Source organism: Bubalus bubalis, chromosome 9, assembly GCF_019923935.1.
Source record: "Bubalus bubalis isolate 160015118507 breed Murrah chromosome 9, NDDB_SH_1, whole genome shotgun sequence".
Lineage (NCBI taxonomy): Eukaryota > Metazoa > Chordata > Mammalia > Artiodactyla > Bovidae > Bubalus > Bubalus bubalis.
The window spans coordinates 16478350-16501609 of NC_059165.1; the positions used below are offsets into that span (position 1 = coordinate 16478350).

At 38.5% G+C, this 23260-nt stretch overlaps 1 protein-coding gene across 12 annotated transcripts in view; it reads left to right on the forward strand.

Annotated features, from left to right (window-relative positions):
• MCTP1 (multiple C2 and transmembrane domain containing 1) overlaps positions 1–23260 on the forward strand; it is a 563412-nt gene that overhangs the window by 449510 nt on the left and 90642 nt on the right. For all 12 annotated transcript variants that reach the window (XM_044948555.2, XM_025294006.3, XM_025294008.3 and 9 more), the window contains one exon: positions 15157–15276. In XM_044948555.2, the coding sequence (XP_044804490.2) occupies positions 15157–15276 (120 nt within the window). The remainder of the gene's footprint in view (positions 1–15156; positions 15277–23260) is intronic.

Genomic DNA, 23260 nt, shown 5'->3' on the forward strand with positions numbered 1-23260 from the left:
CTCCTGCACTGACAGGTAGATTCTTTACCACTGAGCCACCAGGGAAGCCCCTCTTCTAGATGTTTTATGGTTTTAGCATTATGATCAATTTTTTGCTGACTTTTGGATGTGGTAATTTTATTACTTTTAAAGATAGATGAAATTAATTAATTATCACCCTGCTCATTCCCACAAGTATACCTGAAGATATCTTTGGGAAAGTTCTGAAGGTGAGTAGAAGGGTACAGTTTTTTGTTTTTGTTTTTGGATTTGTCTGACCTAATCTCAAACTATACTACCTTTTGCTTTAGTTCTTAAGTTTACTTTCTGAAACATCCACCTGTTAATAGCTCATATTTTTCTTTGAGAGGGCGTTAAGTTCCAGAACCCTCCTGAAGCTTGTGAATAACTTAAAAGTTAAGTAAAATAGTCTTTTATGTTACTGTCCTGTCAATGAATATTCCAGTAATTTGTCAGCAAGAAATATATAAAAAATAAACTAATGATCATCACGTGAGAGTTTAACATCAAAGCTGTCCCATCTGAACCTGTGGTTATGACCTCTGAATGTCCTCCTTTGTTTAAACAAAAAGCAGTGTTTAGTTATTTGATAAAACTGACGATAGCACACTGATAGAAAAAGTTCAAAAAATCTTGATTAAAAAATTACAAAAGTTTCTGCTTGTTGAGAATCATGCGTTAGTGCTTTGCGGCCCAACGAAATGTGGCCATGCATGACAGGTCATTTTTAGAAATGAGGTTGAAAACCCCATCAAATATAACAGCAGAAATGCCTGAAAGATGATACATCTGAGTCTCCCCATGTCAATGAAATGAAAGCTTTTCTGAAAATGAAATGGCCTTCTTTTAGAACTCTGGAATCCTAAACTACCAGACATTTCAGGAACTATTTTGGCTGCAAATGATAAGAGAGATTTTTCTTTTTCATAATTTTTATTACAGTGGAAATGGTTTTTGTATTTCTAACAGTTTGACAAGAGCTAATTACAATGCGCTCATCTGTTTTGCGGACTAATTTGAGCCATCGAGCATCAACACCATAGACATGCAGCAGCATTGCAAATGATACTCATGCTTCCCTTGCTCCAAGAATTTGTACTTGCTATAAAAGAAAACAGATTTGGACAGCCCTGAAAAAGTTGGGTTTGGTTTGAAGAAAACATTTCAGAATTACATTAGAGCTGGCCTACAAGTGAACTAAAAATACCTGCTCATCTCAGTGGTCTTGGCCCAGGGCCTTTCCTTTTACTGTAAAAGTCAGGCTGTTTGAACAGTTGGAGTGCGGCTTGCTTGCTGTCTAAACTAGTGTTCTCTGATAACTTCTGTTACCATTGAAACACAAGCCCTATTGCAATTGAAGAGAATGTTTAGGGGTGTGGAAAATAGCCAAGAGAAATGTATACTTAGTGTTCAAACCTCTAGGCTTCCCGTGTGGTAACTAGACCACTTAGATCTGTTAAGAAATGGGAGAAAGACATTCATTAGTAAACATTACACAGCAAGGGTAAAAGATGGAGTGGAGTAAAGGAGGCTGTTAAAATCAGCCTGAGATGATTATTTGAATTGCAAACAGAAATGTTCAGACATAGCTAGAGCTGCTAAACATAACTCTTGAAGTTTTTCCAGAACAGAGGGATTGGAGCGGGGGGAGAGACCAGTGAAGGAGCAAATTAGAAAATTATAAGACAGAATGGGAGATGGAAGTTTCAGAAACTGGTAAGATTGTTGAAATATATGATATTATTAGGTCTTAAATCTATTTATGAGGGTGAACATTTAAAAACATGCTTTCTGACTTTGGCTCTGTGATTTTAAGATGGAAATGAAGATATTAAATCTGGATTAAAAAATAAGCTGCAGCTACAGCAAGGTTATGTCATGAGGGATTAAAAAGAAAGATTAGAAATCAGTAGCCTAGGACAGATAATCATGGCAAGTTGGATAAGTGTGAGGGAGATGATTTGAGTGGGAAAAAATCAGAATGGTACCAAACATCCCCAAACTTGGCAGAGAACAACCCTCTGTATATCAGCTACTAGATGAAAAAGCAGTTACCCATGATTGATCATCTGCTTTTTTTCACGGCATTTCTGTTTCTCTTCAGTGAGATAGGTGGAGTATGAAGACCACAGGACTAATTTTTAAAGTAACTGGTATTGCAGACTTCACTAACATGTGTTTGGCTTGTTAGATAGCTGCTGGGTATACTTATTTTCTGGCATGTCTTATGGAACAGAGGGAGTTTTCCCCCCATGAGCAACTGAAGTGCCAGCTGTTGCCCTAAATATTGTACCTGTTCATGATGGAGAGAGCTTGAACGCCAGATTTCAAGCTTAGGGAAAAATTTACATTTGGTACATCAGCAAACATTGTATCAGCTTTGTCTCTCTACATACAGCATTTACACACACAAAGAGGGAAGTTGATCAAGAACCTGCTTCAAAAATAGTAATGATAATAGAGTAACTTCCTTAAAACTTGAAAAGATAACTATCTTGAATACGCTTTAACATTTACAGCACTTCCAAAGCCCCAGAAAATACATTTAAATGGCGCATTTGTATGACAATATCCCTAACTATCACATTCAACCCGATAGTTTTATTAAATAATAGTGTAAGATGTTAAAAGACAGGAAGGGCTATTAGAACATTCTATAAAGACTTGCATATCATAGAAAAGTAGGCCTTTTTCATTGGCACCAGAAACAAGTAAAAGGAAAACAAACAAATTGAGAAACAACATTTAAATCACCCCCTTTTTTAAATTAGAAAGTAATTCAAGCATGAAATGTTCTTTACCTACACTAGTAAGATAGTCTTAATAGGGCTTCCCTGGTGGCTCTGATGGTAAAGAAACCACCTGCAGTGCTGGAGATCTGGGTTCAATCCCTGGGTCAGGAATATCCCCTGGAGAAGGAAATGGCAACCCATTCCAGTGTTCTTGCCTGGAAAATTCCATGAGTCCCTTCAAAACCTGTTGGATTCTGGAGAAATGGGTTTCTAGGAAAAGACAAGCTTCAGTGAGCTAAATAACCTTATTTATTCTATGTTTTTTGACGTACCTTAAGTATTTTTTAAGAGCAACTGTTACTTGAGACCAGCAACCTTCTCATGGACCAAATAATACCAGTTCATCAGTTCCTCTTTATTGTTCATATTTGGTCATTTGTAATGATAAATATGTGTTGACAAGTAATCTGCAAGGACAACTTTACATGCAACCTGTTTTTAAATTAGCAGAACTTCTATGAATGGTGAAGCTATTAAACTCAAAAACATAACTGTGCTTGGTTCTGTGGTAAGTGTTATAACTACTAGGTGAAGTACTAACTTCCAATGAAAGGCATCGCGGAGAATCAACATTCTCCAGGCATGTGTAAGCATTTGTCACTTTCATTCTACATCCAAACTTTTACCAACATGAAACTCACAACATTGCTGGGATTGCTTATCAGTTATTCATGTGTGGTTGATGCGATGCTCTAGTTGGACACACTCTGGGCTTTACATTTTGGAGTTGTCAGTGTTCTCAAAGCAAAGCCAGAGCCTTTCATCTCTGACTTTGATAAAAAAAAATGACATGAAGTAGTAGCACAACTTGTAAACTGAAAAAGAAAAAAAATCTAAATAAATAAATACTTCCCAAGCCTTTTGGCTGGCAGATTCTATTGATATAATACCTCCATCAAGGAGAGTAGGGTGCATTCTGCTGCGATTAGTTGATAGCACCGTCTTTGAGCTTGTTTGGGTCCATTTTGTTGCAGAGATTCTTCAGTAGGTATTTCTGTGAGTCATAAGTAAAACAGCTTCAGATGAGTCCTGGCTTGTTGTCATGCTTGTTTCTTTAATGGATGAAGCCAAGCTAAGATTTTCAAAAAGGCCTGGATATACTAAGGTGGTAGACTTTAAAGTTTCATGCAACAACTTCCAAAACCCTGTGTACAGTTTCACAAAGTGAAGAACTGGAACTTTCTGATAAGTATTTATAAGTGATCTAAGTAAATCTGAACAAACAATGATTTTTTAACACCATCAGTAAACAAATGAAGTAAGTTGTGGGTTTCACCAATGGCTCAGTGGTAAAGAATTCAGCTGCCAATGCAGGAGATGCAAGAGATGCAGGTTTGATCCTTGGGTAGGGAAGATCCCCTGGAGGAGGAAATGGCAACCCACTCTAGTATTCTTGCCTGGCAGGCAACAGTCCTTGGGGTCACAAAGAGTCGGACACAACTGAGCATGCGTGCAGGCACATTGTATGTAGATTCAATTCAAAGCTTTGCCAATAAATCAACCAATATACAATTTGTTTCTACCCCTGACCATGTATCTCATTCTGTCACCAGAACAACAGAGACAGATGGTTCTCTTGACATTTTTTCCCTAATCAATATAAGTGATCATTTGGTAGAGAGTATACTTTGACTTTTTTCCTTTAAACACATAACCACTCCCCACCCCACCCCCCAGCACATACGCAACAGGTCTTATCAGTTTGCTATCTGGTTGTAACTATTCAAAAAGAAAGCAGTAGAGGCAATCATCTTGGTTCTCATTCTGATTGGAGGGGGAGAAAAACCACTGGATATAAGCATGTATGTGAGCCAATCACGTTCCCTGGGTCAGTGTGGCAAGAACCCTAGGAAACAGGAAACAAGGTGGAGCAATCCACTGGGTTTAAGGTTGTCACCAACTTATTTTCAAAAATTGTCCAAATAAAGCAAAGCTTCCCTTCAAGAGAGCAATGTGTCCTACTTTGAAACTACCTTCAAAAGGCTATCGTGAGGCTGGGAATTAATCAGGTTCACAATTGCCTAACTTCTCTCCTCTGTTGATGGAGGTGGTACCAAAAGTTTTAGTGGAATCAACCAGAAATAAAGACCTGAGAACAAGTGGTGATACCATCTGGCTGTTGAAATCAAGACCACCCCCTTCCCAGAAGATGAAGTTCCAAAGTCCCTGATGCTGTGTAGAGCCTAATTTAATCCAGGGGAGCGTAAGTGGGCAGAGTGGTTCCCCCTGCCCAGTTCTTCTTTAGACAGATTTTTTAAAGAAGTAGTCGGATACGACTGAACAACTTCACTTTCACTTTTCACTTTCATGCATTGGAGAAGGAAATGGCAACCCACTCCAGGGTTCTTGCTTGGAGAATCCCAGGGACAGGGGAGCCTGGTGGGCTGCCATCTATGGGGTCGCACAGAGTCGGACACAACTGAAGTGACTTAGCAGCAGCAGCAGTGAATATTAATGATGGAGAGAAACAGTCTAGTGCAAATCCGTCTGAATGAGCACATTTCGTTTTCTCTGCTACCCTCATGCCATCATCTAGGAAGTACACCTAGCCTTCTTACGTGCGCCTTTGAGTGCATATGTACATACCTGGTTCTTCTTTTCTAAGTTAGCTGTGGAATAGCCTGGTGTCTATGTGAGAACTGGCGATGTTTCTCAAAGAGGAGTATTGTTAGCACTGGGGACAGGAATTTTTATTGAGGGGAACTGTCCCACATATCTCACAATGTTCCACACCCATGCCCCACCCAACAAATGTTGGTATTACCTTTATTATCACCCAAGTCATTATGATAAATAAAAACACCCCCACATTTTTCTAGATGTGCCTTGGTGGGAGAGGTGGCAACCTCTCCCCTTCCTCCCCTTCCTTTCTTTCTTTGTGCCAAAAAGGATTTAAGGAGGCAACTCATGGGACTGATTGGCAAATAGTGCTTTCACTTGCTCCCTACTGTTCTTAGAAACAGTTTTTAATTTTTAAAAACAGATCATATTTTTAATTCAGGAATTTTATAACCTTGCTGATGGCTTTTTCAAAAACGAAAAGACATGTTTTTGGTTCCACTTTATATCCACTGGTTCTTCTCTTTAAAGACAGTCTTAATGGTAGAGGTAAAATAGTTTCCTTGTAAGGATTAATCATCAAGATCAGTTTTTGTATGTGGCTAGGCCCCTTACAATTTTTTTTTAAGCATTGCCTAATTCTTCAAAAGGCAAACCTTCTACATTTATTATCTTTCTAATCTGAGGCCTTTCTCATCAGCAAATATTCTCACACCAAACGCTGTTAGCATAAGCATGTGCGTACTTTTGATACATTTCCTTATTCTATTTCATCTGAAACAGACATTTTTGAATGATGAAACAGGAAAACATGAGACGGTGCAGGTTGGATGGAAATGGGTTAATACTGTGAGGGTCGCAAATGTGTTAAGTTTAAGGAAAAAAAAATGAATTGAAATTAGGGAGGAAAGGATTTTCTAAAAGGGCTGTGAAATAATTAATTGTTTTGTAGGAGATGGCCTTTCCATGTAGGCAGAGCATTTTCTCTTCACTTCTTTCTGAAAAGACAGTCAAATAGAGAATCTCATCTCTTAATTAGAAAGAAAAATACTCATCAAACACATCTCATCACTGGAGAACTAATGACTCACAGCTGTTAGTCTGAAAGGGCAGGCTTTTTTTCCTGAACAGTAGGAAGTGTTAATCATTTTGGATGAGATTTCTTTTTTAAAATATACTGTAGTTTGCAGAAGAATAGGATATTCAATATTCCAACTTAAATGATTTTTTTTTGAAGCACGCTCCCCCAGAGATACTCTCCTGTGCCGCAGTGAATGATCCTTGAATGCAGGCATCTTCCACTGCACTTCAACGCGAGCATCAATGGATGGGATGAGGTGGATGGCCCAGTCCTGCCAGGGACTCTTAAAACCCAGGCTCAGAGAAAGAGAAAATCAGATGTCTTGTGCCTCCTAAGAAATGGTGTTGCTGTAAAACCTGAATATTTTGATTTATACACTCTACTTCATATAATTTGCCTTATTTAAATGTAAGTGAAAAGCCCTGGTCCACCTTCATTAGCTTCTGAGTAGAAAGGGTCTTTTTGTTTGTTTAATCTTCATGTGAAAAAGTAAGGCTTTTTTTTTTTTTTTGGTCTGTAAAATGTAATTGGCTCATTCATTTTCCAGTCTTTGCCTTTGCAGACACCTTGCTAACCTCTTCTAAACATTTTGGACAGAAGAAAACCCCATTTAATAAGAACCTTCTGAATAGCTGACTTTGATTATGCAGACAGTGACGATAGGAATAATGAAATTGGCTCCACAAAACTCATTCTGCCCATTAGTATTTGACCTCTTTGCCATGCCAAACTGTTACCAGAGCACCTAAAAGTGGTATTCCATTTCTTTGCACTATTGCAAAAGTGGTTATCCCAGAGCAAGAGGAAGCAGGAGAAATAAAGTCTACAAATTGAATAATCAGTCCCTAAATAATTGATACCTTCAGAGCATCGACATTCACTGTGAGGTCCTTTACCTTAGAGGCAGTGGAGCATTGTGGGAAATCACACTGGACTGGGAGTTAGCTGACCCTGCCACTCAGTGGAGGATGTCCCTGGACAAGTCTCAACCTTCTCGTTCTCAGTTTTCCCCTTTGTAAAATGAAAATAGTCTCAGCCTTCCAAGCCTGTCATATGGGACTTGCCCTCCAAAGTTCACTTTATGCAGTGTGATATGATACTTGTTAGGACAAATTATGTCATTTACCTTTCAGATTTTCAAAAGAGCCGTTCGGAATACTTATGATTAAAACATAGGTTGCTCTTAAAGCCTGGCCCAAATAGATATTGAAGGATTGTGTTTTGTGATGTTAGTGATAAAAATCGTAGGCAAGATAACACTGATTTTGTTAAAAGGCATCTGGATTTAAAAGCTAAAGAGTTGTGGACAGAAATTGACATTCATAAAATTGATTGTTCAGAACAAGATACTTTTATATCCAAGGGCATGAGGTTGTTAAAAAAATTGTTAATATTTAAAAACTTAATTTTTTCAATTCAAGACTTCACAAAATCTATAATGTGTGCTAATGTCATTTACCAGCACTAGTGAATCTCCATAAAGATCTAGATCTTTCTTTCTCTGATTACTAGTAAAAAAAAAAAAATTCACTGCAACCCCTCTTAAGTTTAATACTTATGACTTCCTTCCAGCAAACTCTTTCTTTCCAGACCACACAGAAATCCCTCTTAGAAACACCACCCATCTTCTGTAACTGCTCAGAGAACAATTATCATGTTGACTTATCTTGGAGTATTATTTTATAAAGTCTCTGTAATTTTTCAGAAATAATTTTAAATATGAAAAGCATAAATTGATAGTACATACATTAATACACTATTTTGTAATAAGCATTTTGACATGTATTGTATCACTTGTTGCCCACAGGAACTTGTGAAATAGGTATTACCATCTTCATTTTATAGATGATAGACTAAAATAGAAGAGAAAAACTGACCTGCCCAAGGTCTTATGATGATCAAATAGCAGAACTAGATCTAAAACCACTTCTTCAGGCTCCTGGTTCACCATGTTTTATTATAGGGCACTGTCTCCATGGAGAGAATATACGTCAGCTAACATTTGCTGTATAACCACTCCATTGGTGGTGTGAAGAAACGGCCATTCATTTAGTGATGATTCTGTAGGTGAACAAGCCGAATCAGGTTCAGCTGAATATTTATTTTGTTCTCCTCCAGGCTCAGTTATGTATCTGTGCTCAGCTTCTGATCAGTTAGGCAGCTCTGCCTCTGGATATGTCTGGATTCTGGGGCAATGGAGACAACTGTGTCACGTGTCTCTCATTCAGCAGACTAGCCTGTGCTTCTTGACATGGTGGCGCAGGGTTTGAAGACAGCAGAGGGGAAAACCCAGTGAGCAAGTACTGTTTAAGCCTCTGTTCAGCATTTTTGCAACTCTTCCCTTGGCCAAAACAAGTCCTATGTCTAAGCTCAGTGTCATCGTGGGAGAGTATTTCAAAAGGCCTGAATACAAGGAGACTTCAACAAATTGGGGTTACTACTGCATCTAATCACTATAAGTTAAATATAAAAATACTGAAAATGGCACTCACTTCATCATCTCTTCTATGGTAGTTGACTTAGCTTTCTAAAGATAGCTCTTTTGCTTGAATCCATTCTATGGATGCTAAAGTGGTATAGGAAGAGTGATGAGCCACAAGAGCATCAAAAATGTTACCTGTAGTGTGAGCCAAATATATTCCTGCTTGTAATAATAACTAGTGCTTATTGGGCATCTTATAGGTCTAAGCACTAGGCTAATTCCATCTCAAATCTGTAAATACTGTAGTTTCCATTTTTCAAAAGATAAAGCTAGGAATATTCTAGTAACTAACCTAAAGTCACATAGTTAAGGACTAGTGAACGTCGATACAAACGTGGACCTCATTCACACACCCGTGCTCTTTCTCGAGCACCACACTGCAGAAGTTTCTTGAGGGATTCCCACGGTCATGGCTAACAGTCCAAGGAAGATTAACAAAGAGCTTCTACTGTCCAAAATAATGTGTAAAACTCACAATGTCCTTTTTCTAATGAAAAAGGTTGTATGTACTTAGTACCATTTGACTAATGTCCCATGGAGATTTTGTGATATAGAATTTTAATTGTAAATCACAGCCATCTAGTGATTTGAGAAAGAAAACCACCAAGTTCTTGGAACAGTTTGCGTTTCTAATGAGCAAGGCAAACAAATGTAGGACTGAAATGTTTTATTTTGAATGGAGTCATGGATTTTATGAAAGTTATATATAGGTAGCCCAAGTTTCCTTATTAAAAGTGTTGGGAGGAGAGAGGGGAAAAGTCAAGGAGACTGTGACAAAGAGAGGAAAAATAAGGAAAAGATGTCATACATGGTGATGAAGTCAAGGGAAATTAAACACTGTACAAATGTGTAGAAGTCCTTACTGCCTAGTTTAACCTGGAAAGTGAAAGTTGCTCAGTCGTGTCCAACTCTTTGTGACCCCATGGACTATACAGCCCACGGAATTCTCCAGGCCAGAATACTGGAGCGGGTAGCCGTTCCCTTCTCGGGATCTTCCCAACCCAAGGATTGAGCCGGGCTTCCCTGCATTGCAGATGGATTCTTTACCAACTGAGCTATCAGGGAAGCCCTAGTTTAACCTGGAGAATTTCTATAATCTCCAGATCCTCTTTCCATGTCCCATGCAGGCATAAAAGGTTTCTGGATATATGGGTTGGGAAAATCCTGGGCATTTTATGGTTTATATTTATGCTCTGTGGATGTGTCAGTGATTTTTTTTTAATTGTTTTGGTCTCATTTTAGTACATTATCTCTCCCTCTTTTTTTACCCAAACCTATGAAAAAGTGTGGTCAGGACCAAGGACAGATCCTGCATTATCTTAGCCTCCAAGTTTCTCTGAGCTGCTTTCTTTTTCTGCTGCCCTCATGAGACATTCAAGACCCATCCAGGAGTGTTTGGGTTTTTTATAGGAAAAAGGAAAGGATCCTATCTTAGTGCAGGTGGGCTCCAGGGAGGAAAAAATAAAATAGCTTCAGTGTGGAGAGAATAAGCTAAAAGGCCCCTTCTTGCTTTGAGGGTTCTCTTTCTTAGAGGATCATCACCATTAACAAGAATTAGTATCATCACTAGTACTGTAGAGAATAATTGCTTTTTTCTTACTGATTCTTAGCAATGTGAATCCAGAGACTGTGTCTTATCCTAATTTTGAACACCTAGTATTATATAGCACATAGATGTTCAATAAATACGTTTTATTGTTAATCTGTGTTCATACTCTTTTTTTTAATTGATGTTTGATTGACCTATAATGTTATATTATTGTCAAGGGTTCTACATAATGATTCAATGCTTGTATATATTGTGAAATGATCACCACAGTAAATCTAGTTACCATCCCTCACCATACATAGTTATAAGTTTGTTTACTTTTTTTGATGGGGACTTTTAAGATTTATTCTTTTAGTGACTTTCAAATATGCACTACAGTATTATTGACTACAGCCACCATGCCATCCACAATATTCCCATGGCTTGTCATTTTATAACTGGAATTTTGTAGCTTCTGACATCCTTAACCCATTTCACCCAGCTCCCTCACTTTTGGCAACTACTGATCTGGGTTTTTTTGTTATTTTTTTGTTCATCTGGTTTCTTTGTTTTCCCCCTGATTTTTTTTTTGGCTGCACCACAGGGCATGTAGAATCCTAGTATTTCATCCAGAGATTGGACCTGTGCTTCCTGCAGTAAAAGCATGGAATCTTAACCACTGAACTGCCAGCAAAGTCCCTGTTTTTTTATCTATTTGTTTTGTCTTTAGATGCCACATAAATGTGAGATCATAGGGTGTTTGTCTTTCTCTATCTGACTCATTTCGCTAACATGATTCACTTAGCATAACACCCTCTGGGTCCATCTTGGTTGTTGCAAATGGCAGGATTCCATTCTTTTGATGGTCAAATAGTATTCTATTGTATACATAACATCTGTATCCATTCATCCATTGATGCACACTTAGGCTATTTCTATATCTTGGCTGTTGTAAATAATGCTGCAATAAACATGAGGGTGCATATATTTTCTTGAGTTAGTATTTTCATTTTCTTCACATAAATGCCCAGAAGTGAATTACTAGATCATATGGTAGATGTGTTTTAATTTTTGGAGGAACTTCCATACTGTTTTCCCCAGTGGCTGTACCAGTTTGCATTCCCACTAATAGAGCATAAAGGATCCCTTTTCTTTGCATTCTTACCAACACTTTCTATTTCTTGCATTTTTTATAATAGCCATTCTAACAGATGTGAGGTGATATCTCAGTATGGGTTTGATGTGCATTTCCCTGATGATTAGCATCTTTTCATGTGCCTGTTGACCCTCTGTATGTCTCCTTTGGAAAAATGTCCATTCAGATCCTCTGCCCATTTTTTAATCAGTCTGCTTGGTTTTTGGCTATTGAATTATATGAATTTTTGAACATTAACCCCTTATCAAATGTATATTAATAATTTACAAATATTTTCTCCCAGTCAGTCGATTGGCTTTTCATTTTGTTGATGATTTGTTGTTTCCTTTGCTGGGCTTCTTAGTTTGATGTAGTCCTACATGTTTATTTTTGCTTTTGTTGCTTCTGTTTTAGAAATCAGACCCAAAAAGATCATACTGAAGATCAGTGTCAAGGAGCTTACTGCCTGTGTTTTCTTCTAGGCGTTTTACGGTTATAGAGCTTAACATCCAAGTTTTTAATTTGTTTTGAGTTGATTTTTGCATCTGGTGTGAGATAGTCTGGTTTTATTCTTTTGCCTGTGGCTGTTCAGCTTTCCCAACAACATTTACTGAAGGAACTTTCCTTTCCCAAAAGAAGAGAAAATTACAGGCCAGTTTCCTTGATGAACACAGATGCAAAAATTCTCAACAAAACATTAGCAAACTGAATCCAGCAATACATTAAAAAGATCATGTACTATGATTGAGTAGGATTTATTTCAGGGGTGCAAGGCTGCTTCAGTATCCATAAATCATCAACCAATAGGATATAAAACGTTAATAAAATAAAGGCTAAAATGCATATGATCATCTCAATTGATGCAAAAAAAAGCATCTGACAAAATTCAGTATCCATATATGATAAAAAGAACTCTCAACAAAGTGAGTGTAGATGCAACATATCTCAACATAATAAAGGCCATATATGATAAGCCCATAGCTAACATACTCAATAGTGAAAAGCTGAAATCTTTTTCCTCTAAGATCAGGAACAGGACTAGGATGCCTACTTTGCTGGGTTTATTTTACAAAGTGTTGCAAGTCCTACCAAGAGTAATTAAGCAAGAAAAAGAAAAGTCATCCATATTGGAAGAAATAAGTAAAATTGTCACTATTTGTGGATGACATGGTTTTATATATAGAAAACCCTACAGAGTCCTCAAAAAAAAAAAATTGTTAAATGAATTCAGTAAAGTTGCATGACCCAAAGTCAACATATAAAAATGTATTGCAGTTCAATGCACTAAAAATGTACTATCAGAGACAGAAATTAAGAAAACAATCCCATTACAGCTGCATCAGAAGAATAAAATACTTAGTAATAAATTTAATTAAGGTGAAATACCTATCACTAAAAACTACAAGACACTGAGGAAAGAAATTGAAGATACAAATAAATGGAAAGCACCATTCTAGGCTCTGGGGATAGAATGTGAGCTAAAGGGAAAAGTCCCTATCTTTAAAGAGCTTATATTTTAGTGATTGTCTAAATTTTACTAATAAATATGCAAAGAATTAATACGAATCCTAGCCAAAAATAATTCTCTCTTTTATATGTGTTGATGTCTGTCAAATTTGCCTTAAATCACTTCCTGAATAAAGTACATTTTTAAGATGCATTTTAATAGAATAATCATAGCCATCAGTTATAATTTGTGTCATCTTTAAATATATTACATATATTTCAAAAATTAAATGGAAATATTTTCCTTTTCTGGAAATCTTTATACTTCCCTGGTGAAAGAGAAGATATGGCTCATGTTTCATGCATTAACATATTTGAGATTTTTCTTATTCAGGAACTTGAATCTATAGTTACCATGTAATTCTGTCCAAAATTCATTTCTTGGGTTACTAAACCATTATTTATGCTTTTTGGTGTCCATGTGGGTTATGAATATAAAAGAATCCAGTAAAATATACAGTCTTCAAAATTTAATGTCACATTAAAAAAAAAAAACCTGATGGTACAGTGATGTCATTTAAAATATTAAAGAAGGGATGTTAGTGGTGATCAGGTCTACAGAGCTCTGTTGAGAACTGAACACACTGAGGCAGAATGACTTTCTAAGGCCCAGAACCTGTCTTCTGGCCCATGGGCCAGGGGTCCCTCCGCTACTCTGGACAGGTTTCTTTTCTCTGAAGTTTGAATAGGCTGTGAGCTTCTCTGAGGTTTGTTAAGAAAGCTGCAAACAGCCAGTGCTCCTGTACTTGGTGTGAGGGTTCTTAGGGCACTGCTCCTAGCTCTTCTGATCTGTCAAATGCAAGATGCCAGCATGACCCCAACCAGCCGGCTCAAATTCCCAGTTGTACTCTGGTTCAGCTAAATCTTAGCAGACTGATACTTTCTAGCTTTCACTATTAGAATATGTATTTCCTAAGGGCCTCAGATGATAAATAGTTAATTTCATCAGTTTTGTAAAATATTGATATCGTTTACATGGTCATTTTTTTTGAGCACTTACTGAGTACCCAAACAGTGTGTTAAACCTTAAACACATTTCAACTGTTAATTCTCACAACCTCTCAGGGGGGACACTCTTAGGATTCCCATTTTACAGAAGAAACTAAAGGGAAGAGAGGTACCATGCCAGAGGTTAGAGGACTAGTTACCTTTAGGGGTGGAATCCAGCTCTCAACTACCTTCTGACTTAAACTACCTTAATTTGGCAGCAGGGGCCACAGACCCAGAGAATTTAGATGGTCTGTGCAGGGTTATAAGAGTCTGGTGAGGAATGAGAGTGAGTCACACTTTATGTACATTGCTGGTTATTTCACCACACAGATGCTCTTAGAATGGTTTCTTATGCCAGCCCAGGTGAATCTCTAATCTTACATCCTTCTTACAGTTCAAAAAACCATTTACATACTTAGACAAGTAGGTAGTTTTAAAAGATAATTAAAGTAGACATTTAAAATTTCCCTTTGACAAAATTACTCCATTTTTAAAATAGCTGTTCGATTTCTATGGTAAGGCTGAATGTTTTTACACTTGTTGGAAGCAGTGATTTTATTCATCATGTGAAATCTTGAGGACTCTCTTGGTGTCGATGTGGTATTTTCATCTGCCTATTATGCTTGTTACGTTGTATTATCCAAGTGAGATTTTTTTTAAAAACCCCTGATGGTAAATGGTGATTCATCCTTTATCATTAAGGCAGATATACCGTTTATTTCTGACAACGCAGTGAAGCTCATTTTGCTGACTTTTTTTTTCAAACTTGATTTCGTCCCATCTAACAATAATTTCACTGGAGGAGAAAAATTAAAATTGCCCCATTGACAATGTGATAATATCAGTTTTCCTTCAGAGAAATTCAACGAAGTGAAAATCTTCATGATTTTCCAGGGGTCAGTTGTCCTTTTAGAAAAAGTGCCTAACAAGTTCTCAAGGCTTTGTTTTCAAGATAAATAAATCTTTCCATTCTGCAAATTTGGTTGTGTGTTTTTGGTTTTGAAATGCAGTATGAAAAAGAGAGTCCATTGAGTGAAATTCAAAGTTGACTCATCTTTTTCTTTGCCCTTTTCTCTCCTCCAGCTCTTTCTCTTTGTTGTCTGGAACTTTGAGCTCTACATGATACCACTGGTTTTGTTGTTACTACTGACATGGAACTACTTCTTGATAATATCAGGGAAAGATAACAGGCAACGTGATACAGTAAGTCTCTTACTTTCTTATTTGTATGTGTTTTTGTTCTCATTCTTAGTCTCCCTGGCAAGATCAACATTGCATTTGGTTTTGCACACCAGAAATTCTGTCTATAAATACTCAAGTTTGACAGAAAGTTTTCCCAGTTCTAAACTAACAACTCTTTGGTTCTAACACAATGTATTTGCCTATTTTTAACATTACTCATTTTGGTAGGAACTAAAGTTGAGAATATACTGAAGAATGAGTTATGATTTTTAAGTATAAATTGTTTAGTCCAAGTGATTATTTCTTTTTATTCTACTTAGTTGTGTTTATGTCTCAATGAATCCTGAGTTAAGATATAATATTGCAAAATTTTCTGTTTGGTCAGACCAAGTGAATGTATTTCATTTAAGACATTTCTCTGTGGTCTGCCACTGGAGGGAAGGAAGACTTGATGGTTGTTGGCCTAGATAAGTGCAAAAAGTACCTTAATTCAATGTTCATTCATTGAACAACAGCAAATATACTTATCTGTGTCAGGGGTATATTAGGATACTGGCTTGTGGATCAAGACCTTTCGTTTAACCCAGGGAAAGTTATACTGAACTTACCTGTGCTCTTTGACATTTTTGAAAATTTTTAGAATGCGTGAGATGACCTTTTATCTCTCCCAGAGTTTTAGATTGAGAAGTAGAAGCCAGCCACGTTATAACCATGTTTGTAATTCTCCCACCAGCCTTCATTTCCTTAGATTATCTGTCACTACACCCCAACCAAACTTAACAGCTTCCAAAACCTCCGCATAATTAAATAAACACAAATGTCTTATCCATCTAGAACATTCGAAGTTTTAATAATATACAGCTGTTGAGAGTAATGTAAGGGTTTTTCAAACATGAGAATCTATTTGCTAGCTATTAGTCCACATCAGATTGCATTGATTCTTTTCTTATTTGCCATTAAAAGCCTCCATTTGACTTCTAATCAAGACTTTTGCCAACTATTGTGCCCATAATGATGCAAGAAACAGACCTATTTGATCATAAGTTTAGTAGTATTATATACTACTTTAATGGCACCCCACTCCAGTACTCTCGCCTGGAGAGTCCCATGGATGGAGGAGCCTGGCGGGCTGCGGTCCATGGGGTCGCTAGGAGTCGGACACGACTGAGCGGCTTCGCTTTCACTTTTCACTTTCATGCATTGGAGAAGGACATGGCAACCCACTCCAGTGTTCTTGCCTGGAGAATCCCAAGGACGGGGGAGCCTGGTGGGCTGCCGTCTATGGGGTCGCACAGAGTCGGACACGACTGAAGTGACTTAGCATAGCATAGCATAGCATAGCATACTACTTTATTATAAAGTAGTACATAGTATAGTTAGCATTATAATGTTTGCACAGACATACCTATGACATAAAAGAATTTTCCTTTTTAATAACTCAAGTACAATATACTTTAAATGGTTACAAAAGAAAAATATATACTTTTTGAAATAATTTTCTTTAACATCAAAGTAAAAGAAAAATCCAGATACACAATTACCAAATAGATGGCAGAGTTGCCAACAACAACCACGTTTATTTCCCTATACTATTTGTATATATTTCTGTCTCTCTCATGAGGTTATAAATTTGAAGTGGCGGACTCTTCATCTTTGTACTTGCCACCATCTCTAGCGTGTTTTATAAGTTAGAAATGTTCAAACTTTTTTTGTAAAGTTTATCAAACCAAACATGAGATTTCTCTGAGAGATTTTAATGGTTAGACAGCGTCAACAGATGAGAAGTTATTATTATTATTGGCAAGGATTTTGTGGATATATATTTAACTTGCACACTGAGAAACAAGTCCCACATGGTGTCATGGGGACTAATAGGTACTTTTGTCAATTAATCCAGGATGTTTTCTTTAAGAACATAGTACTCTTTTAGGCAATTGCTTTTTTGTTCCATTTATTTCTGGGAAATTGTTGAGAGAGAAGAAAATCTACTTTTCATTCAGTTGCCTTGAGACAAATTTGCAAATAATAATGTTTGTAAATAAGAAAAAGTGGTAATTTCATTTCAGCTTCTTAATCCTACGAGGGGGCTTATCTTCAATATTTAGTCATTGGTTTGACTATTCTCAGTAAAAAAAAAAAAAATTCTGAAACTATAGACTTTGCTTGCTATTTTCTTCAAAATATACCAGTCTTGGCTGGAAAGGTCTACTTTTAGAGGGAAAGTCATGATATATAAGGTAACCCCTTTTACTTCAAATTCTCTGAGAATTTTTATAAGCCTATTGAAAAGTTATGTATCATGCAAATTTTTCTGCTGCTCTTTTCACCCCAAAATATAACTCCAATATGGTAATTATGCATCTTTCCTTGTTGGCACATCTCTGACAGAATCTCCCTTTTAGCCATGGACAACATTTTCTTCCCCAGCACAGCCCACTGTGAAATGTTCTTTAGTCTAACTTGCATGGAAGCCAACTGCACTCCATAACTCCCAGTAATTGCCTTTTATTTGCCCAAAACACACATATCCACATATTCTGTTCTTTCTAGGCACCGGAGCAGCAATCACAACGTTTCATTCAGCTTCTCTTTCACTGGCTCAGTTGAGACCTTACGTAACTCTTCAATCCAATTTGTCTAATTATGTGTTTTCTTCCATACCCAGCTGTGCATTTGAACTGGTTGCTCCTTTTGAAAAGAAACCTGGATTATACTTTGCTGGTTATAGATTACATACACACGTGTATATACATATATATTCATACACATATATGTACACATATGTCTATATTCACATTCATATGTATGTAAATTAGGGGAAAGTGTTCGTAGGGGTGGCCATGCTGTGCCTAAAGACGACTTATCTACTGCATAGTGGAAAGCACTGAAAGAATGGTACTTTGTCCTAAATCCCTATTGCTTTCCCCAAAACAATGCAGAATTTTTCAGCATGTGTGAAAACTTGAGGGAATCTCTAAAGTACATAAATCATACTGTTGGCTGATTCTAAACCAGGAAACTTTCCGTTTTAGGAGAAGGGGATGTAGGGGTGGAGGGGAATATTCTGTCAGGCACAAAAAAAATCATCTGTACATTATTCAGCTGAGAAAATCCAACTAGGATGAAAATTATAGAAGAAAAACAAATCAAAATGAACCTCAAGTTTGTATGGCAAAGAGCAAAAATGAGATAGTATTTCCATGACATAAGAGAGAGAAAAGGAAATGAATACTGTAAAAGATTAAAAAGTATATAGATGGGTAAAAATTCTGTCTTCAAAATATTAATGGATAGTTGAGATTAATACTAAAATAGGAAAGGATTTCTTTGTCTATTGTTTATTAGGGAGACCACTTCCATTTTGGAGACTTAGGATCACAGGAACTTAAATCCCCTACTTTTTCCTCACCGTGGTGTCTGTTTTACTTAAATGAAAAAAATGAGATCTAATCCTTGCCAAGTAAGTTTTGTGGCACTTAATGAGCAGAACTCATTGAGGAAAGGATAAAGAAACAGCCATTCCAATGATATAGACTTAGAGTTGCACTCGAGAAAGAGGTATGGTTAGCAATGGTATTTTGCCACCATTATCTCTCAGTCAGACTTGTTAAAAATAAGCAATTCTTGATCTAAATCTATCTATACTCAGACCATGACATTAAACTTTCTAGCATAAGAATTGTTAGACTTTTCCAGAGGAAACTGTTTAATATAAACTTCATTCAGAGATATCTCTGGCATGAACGGGATATAAAGATAGGACTATCATACTTCTCTTGGTTTGAGCTATCACTGCAGAACCAGGGGGAAATCGCCCCTGCACTGCCCATTAGGCTGGCACCAACTGTCCACAATACAGTTACTATAAACTGAGATTTTGTAGAAGTACATGCCAAGAAGTGGTCTTTACTTTGGATTTAAAAATTACCAAGTCTTCATCACACCCTGGGCACTGTGTTAAGCAGTTTCCTTGAAGCATGGCTACAAGAACCCTTCCTTGAGAGAGGAACTCAAGTCTCAAGATATAAGAAATGGGTTGGCCAAGCAAACCAGAGCTCTGTTACACTCGCTCAGAGACAAATATCATTATTACTACCTTACATACAGGGAAACAGGGTAGAGAGATGAAACAGCTCCAAAGGCACACGGTCAGTCCAAAAGTGGCAGAGAGGGAATTAGGATCTGCCAGTCTTTCTGAAGTTTGCACTCCTTACCTCCAGTCCATTAAATTTCCTCTTAGAGCTATTGTTTGGTCTATTCCAGGTCTTCCTGGGTACCTTTTAAGCACATTTCTCCATTACATTTCAGAACAGTCAGTAGGAGGAACTCTACCTTTGAGCAGACAGATTGTTTGAAAACCCTCATTTTCCCCACTCTACCCCCCATCTTCTCCTCACCTCTCATTCAGGAGAGGAGCAGGTACCTATTCAGCCTCTTGGATTTATCAAATATCCTGTTAAACCTTTTAGAAGCCTGGTCTCTTTGAATTCTTTATAATAACAATGTCAAGTAGATGATTCTAAATGATTGTATCCTCATTTTATGAACGGGGAAATTCAAACTCAAAGAGGATCTCCATAGAGTAAGTGGGACTCAAGCCCAGCTCTACCCTGTCCTGAAAACTCAGGTTTTCTCTGTGGTGCACGTTCGGGCATGCCTTTAACCAAGCCATCACTTTCGAAGTGTCTGGAGCCTTACAGAGACTCCTAGGCATCCCCAAATTCCTTCCTGTGAGGTACCTGGTGACCTCTCAACAATGGGTACTGGTCACATTTGACTCCAGGTGACCCCACTCATTTAAAAGAAAAAAACTTCATGACCTGGAGGAGTACTTTCCTCCACCCAGATGAGTATGGGGAGAGTAAATCAGTGATAATAATCCTTCACATTCATGAAGAAAGTCTCTGAATATCTGTGACATTCAAACGTTCTTCATGCAGTATGTTTTAATTGCATTTTAAGAGAGCATTCACTTTCACTGTCAAGATATGCCTCCCACAGAACAACCTCAGTTGCCTAATCAATGGAGACTTTAAAAGACTGAAGAGTAGGCTAGATCAATGAAATCGTTCTCTAACTGATGATCTCAGCGTGATACAAGTTGAGCCCCAGCCTGTCTACTGAAATACTTCAGTAAATACTGAAATGTTTTGTTAGTTCCACCACATGGCAAAGCCCTCCACGCGTCTTTTCCCCTTTAGAAGAGCACTGAATATATTTGTTGTTGTTGGGTCTGTTCCAGTTAGGCCCAGAACATTGATGTCTAGAAATAAAGCTTGTAAGGAGAGCATTTTCTTCGCTACCATAAATGCTGTTGATTGGACAACTGGGAATCACCCACCAGATACAAGCTACCAAAGAGACGTCTGACTATTTGACTTGACTTCCTATAAATGAAACTTATTTATTATTTTCTCAGCCAGTACTCTCAGCTCCAAAGAAGTCCAGGGTGGAATATTTGAAGAAGCAGACCATTGAATATGTGAACTATTCCAAACAGGATCTAAACAGACTGGCCAGAGCTGAGCTGAGCACTCCATAGAAAAAGCACTGGGGTGTGTGGTCAGACCCTTGGTACTTAAATGAGGACTTTATCATTTACAGAAAGTAGCGTGGATCAGAGCCTCCTGAGTTTGCATCTCAGTACCAAAAAGACTATGTACTTGCTCTCAACAGAAGCAGCACTGAGTCATACAGCCTGTAAACACATCTAAAAATAGATGATCACTCTTTTCTTTTTCCTACTTATTTCAACAATTTTCTCAAATTTTTAAGAAGGTCACCAGCTTGCAAAAACGTGAGGAGGATTGTGCAAAGTACCAGACCTCTAGTTTTCCAGCACAACCACAAGCAGAAAGAAACCAACCACTGATTGCATGTCAGTAAAAAATGTCATCGCTTATGACCCCTCTCAAGCTGTTCAACCACTTAGATGTGCCAGATGATCACTCACTGCCCGGGCTGGTGCCCTGTACCCTGATGACCATCACCTCAGAGGCTCTGGACACACCCCTAGCAGGATCTGCACATTTTTTCCACTCTTCTTAAACGCTCCCCCCTCTCTAGATCTCCTCCCTCTCAGTAGATGACCACACCCTTCTACTTTGCAAAGTTTCCTCAAAACTCCAACCTCTGAAGGCCTCTGAAATTGTTCCCAATTTAGGGTTGCCAGATTGAGCCAATAAAAATACAGATGCCCAGTTAAATCGGGATTGCAGATAAACAACAGGAGATATTTATACAAAAATAATATTCATTATTTATCTGAAATTCCAATTTCACTGGATGACTTGTATTTTTCTGGCAACTTTCCCCAAAATCACAGCTTGTTTTCTTACCTCAAGACTTGTAGGAAGGTGATAATTCTAAGACAAAATGCTGATTTTTCTCCCTCTGCTACTTTTATCTTTCCATAATATCTTCAAGGCTGTCAAAGAAAGATTCCTCACGTGTACACCCCACCCAAACCATTTGTTGTGGTGATTTAGTTGCTAAGTTGTGTCCGACTCTTTAGCAACACCGTGGACTACAGTCTGCCAGTCTCTTCTGTCCGTGGAATTTTCCAGGCAAGAATACTGGAGTGAATGGCCATTTCCTCCTGCAGGGGGATCTTCCTGACCCAACGATCAAACCCGTGTCTCCTGAATTGCAGGCGGATTCTTTACTGCTGAGCCACCAGTTCAGTCTCTCAGTTGTGTCTGACTCTTTGTGACCCCATGGACTGCAGCACGCCAGGCCTCCCTGTCCATCACCAACTCCCGGAGTTTACTCAAACTCATGTCCATCATGTCATTGATGCCATCCAACCATCTCATCTTCTGTCGTCCCCTGGCAACACCAGAGTAGCACCCAAACCATAGCTTCAGTTTTATCTCCCCTATATTCCATCAGGATCATTTGTGTGTGTGTGCGTGTGTTTGTTTGTTTTTGAGAATGGAGTGCTTCATGAGCAAAAAAACAGAGGTAGCGAGCACAAGTGGGGAATGCTCTTTTCTCATCTCTTTCATCTAAAAAGGAACCATTCACCACTTGGGAGAGCAGGAGAATGAGGCTCAGAGAGTTTCTGCCATGGGCAAAGGCTCACACAGCACAGCAGGGCGGGAACCCAATTCCAACTGGCTCCCAGGCCTGTGTTCTCAGTCTCCTGCAACACACCCTTTCCTCAGGCCTGGGGAGGGCAAGGGCTTGGTCCAGATAACACAACAGAAGTTGAAGAAGGAAGGAAGGATGTGTCTCTTTGTATAGATGGGGATCCTGGGGCCTAAGATAAGGCATTGGCTTCTCCACAGGTAGTGAGTGTGTATGGGTGAGACAGACGTCATGGCCCAGGGAGGCATGTGCACTCAGACTTAGTGGAGGTGCTCCCGCTGTGCCCAGGAGCCCCATAGGCACCAGAGCAGATGTTCAGTGGGCCAGCCTGGTGTGACCTGGGGCACCGTGCCAGAACAGGTGGCTGGGACCTTTGAAGTCCTTGCTTCAGGAGCCAGACATTGAAGGAGTTGAGCTCAGAAGGCCTGCAGAGAGGTGGGAGCACTCCCTCACAAAGGCCTGGCTCTCTGGGGATTGACTCACTCCAGGGAGGCTCCTGCAGCTACTCCATGAGCTTGGAGGGGACCCTGTTGGTGCTGATGCGCGGATGGCAGCCTAAGTGTGTTCGGGTCAAGGCCCCAGAGCTCAGCGGAGGAGCAGGTTCAAGGAGGGCTCTTCAGCCATGTGGGGAGGGCAGCACTGAAGGATGGGAGTGGGGTCCATGGTCTTGAGAGAGAACGACCCAGTGTGGCTGGGGTGTCTGTGGCCCACAACAGCAGTATCTGGAACCAGGTATATTTGTATCAATAGTTTTCCAAATAGTTGATATACTCTCTCTATAGCTTCTACTCTTTTCTTTAAAAAATAGGTTTATGAATATAGGATGTATTTCTTGCTTGTTATATATATTTTGTTTTTTACAAAAAATTGGATCACATTAAAGACACTGTTAGCACACCTAGTTTGAGATTCCCTC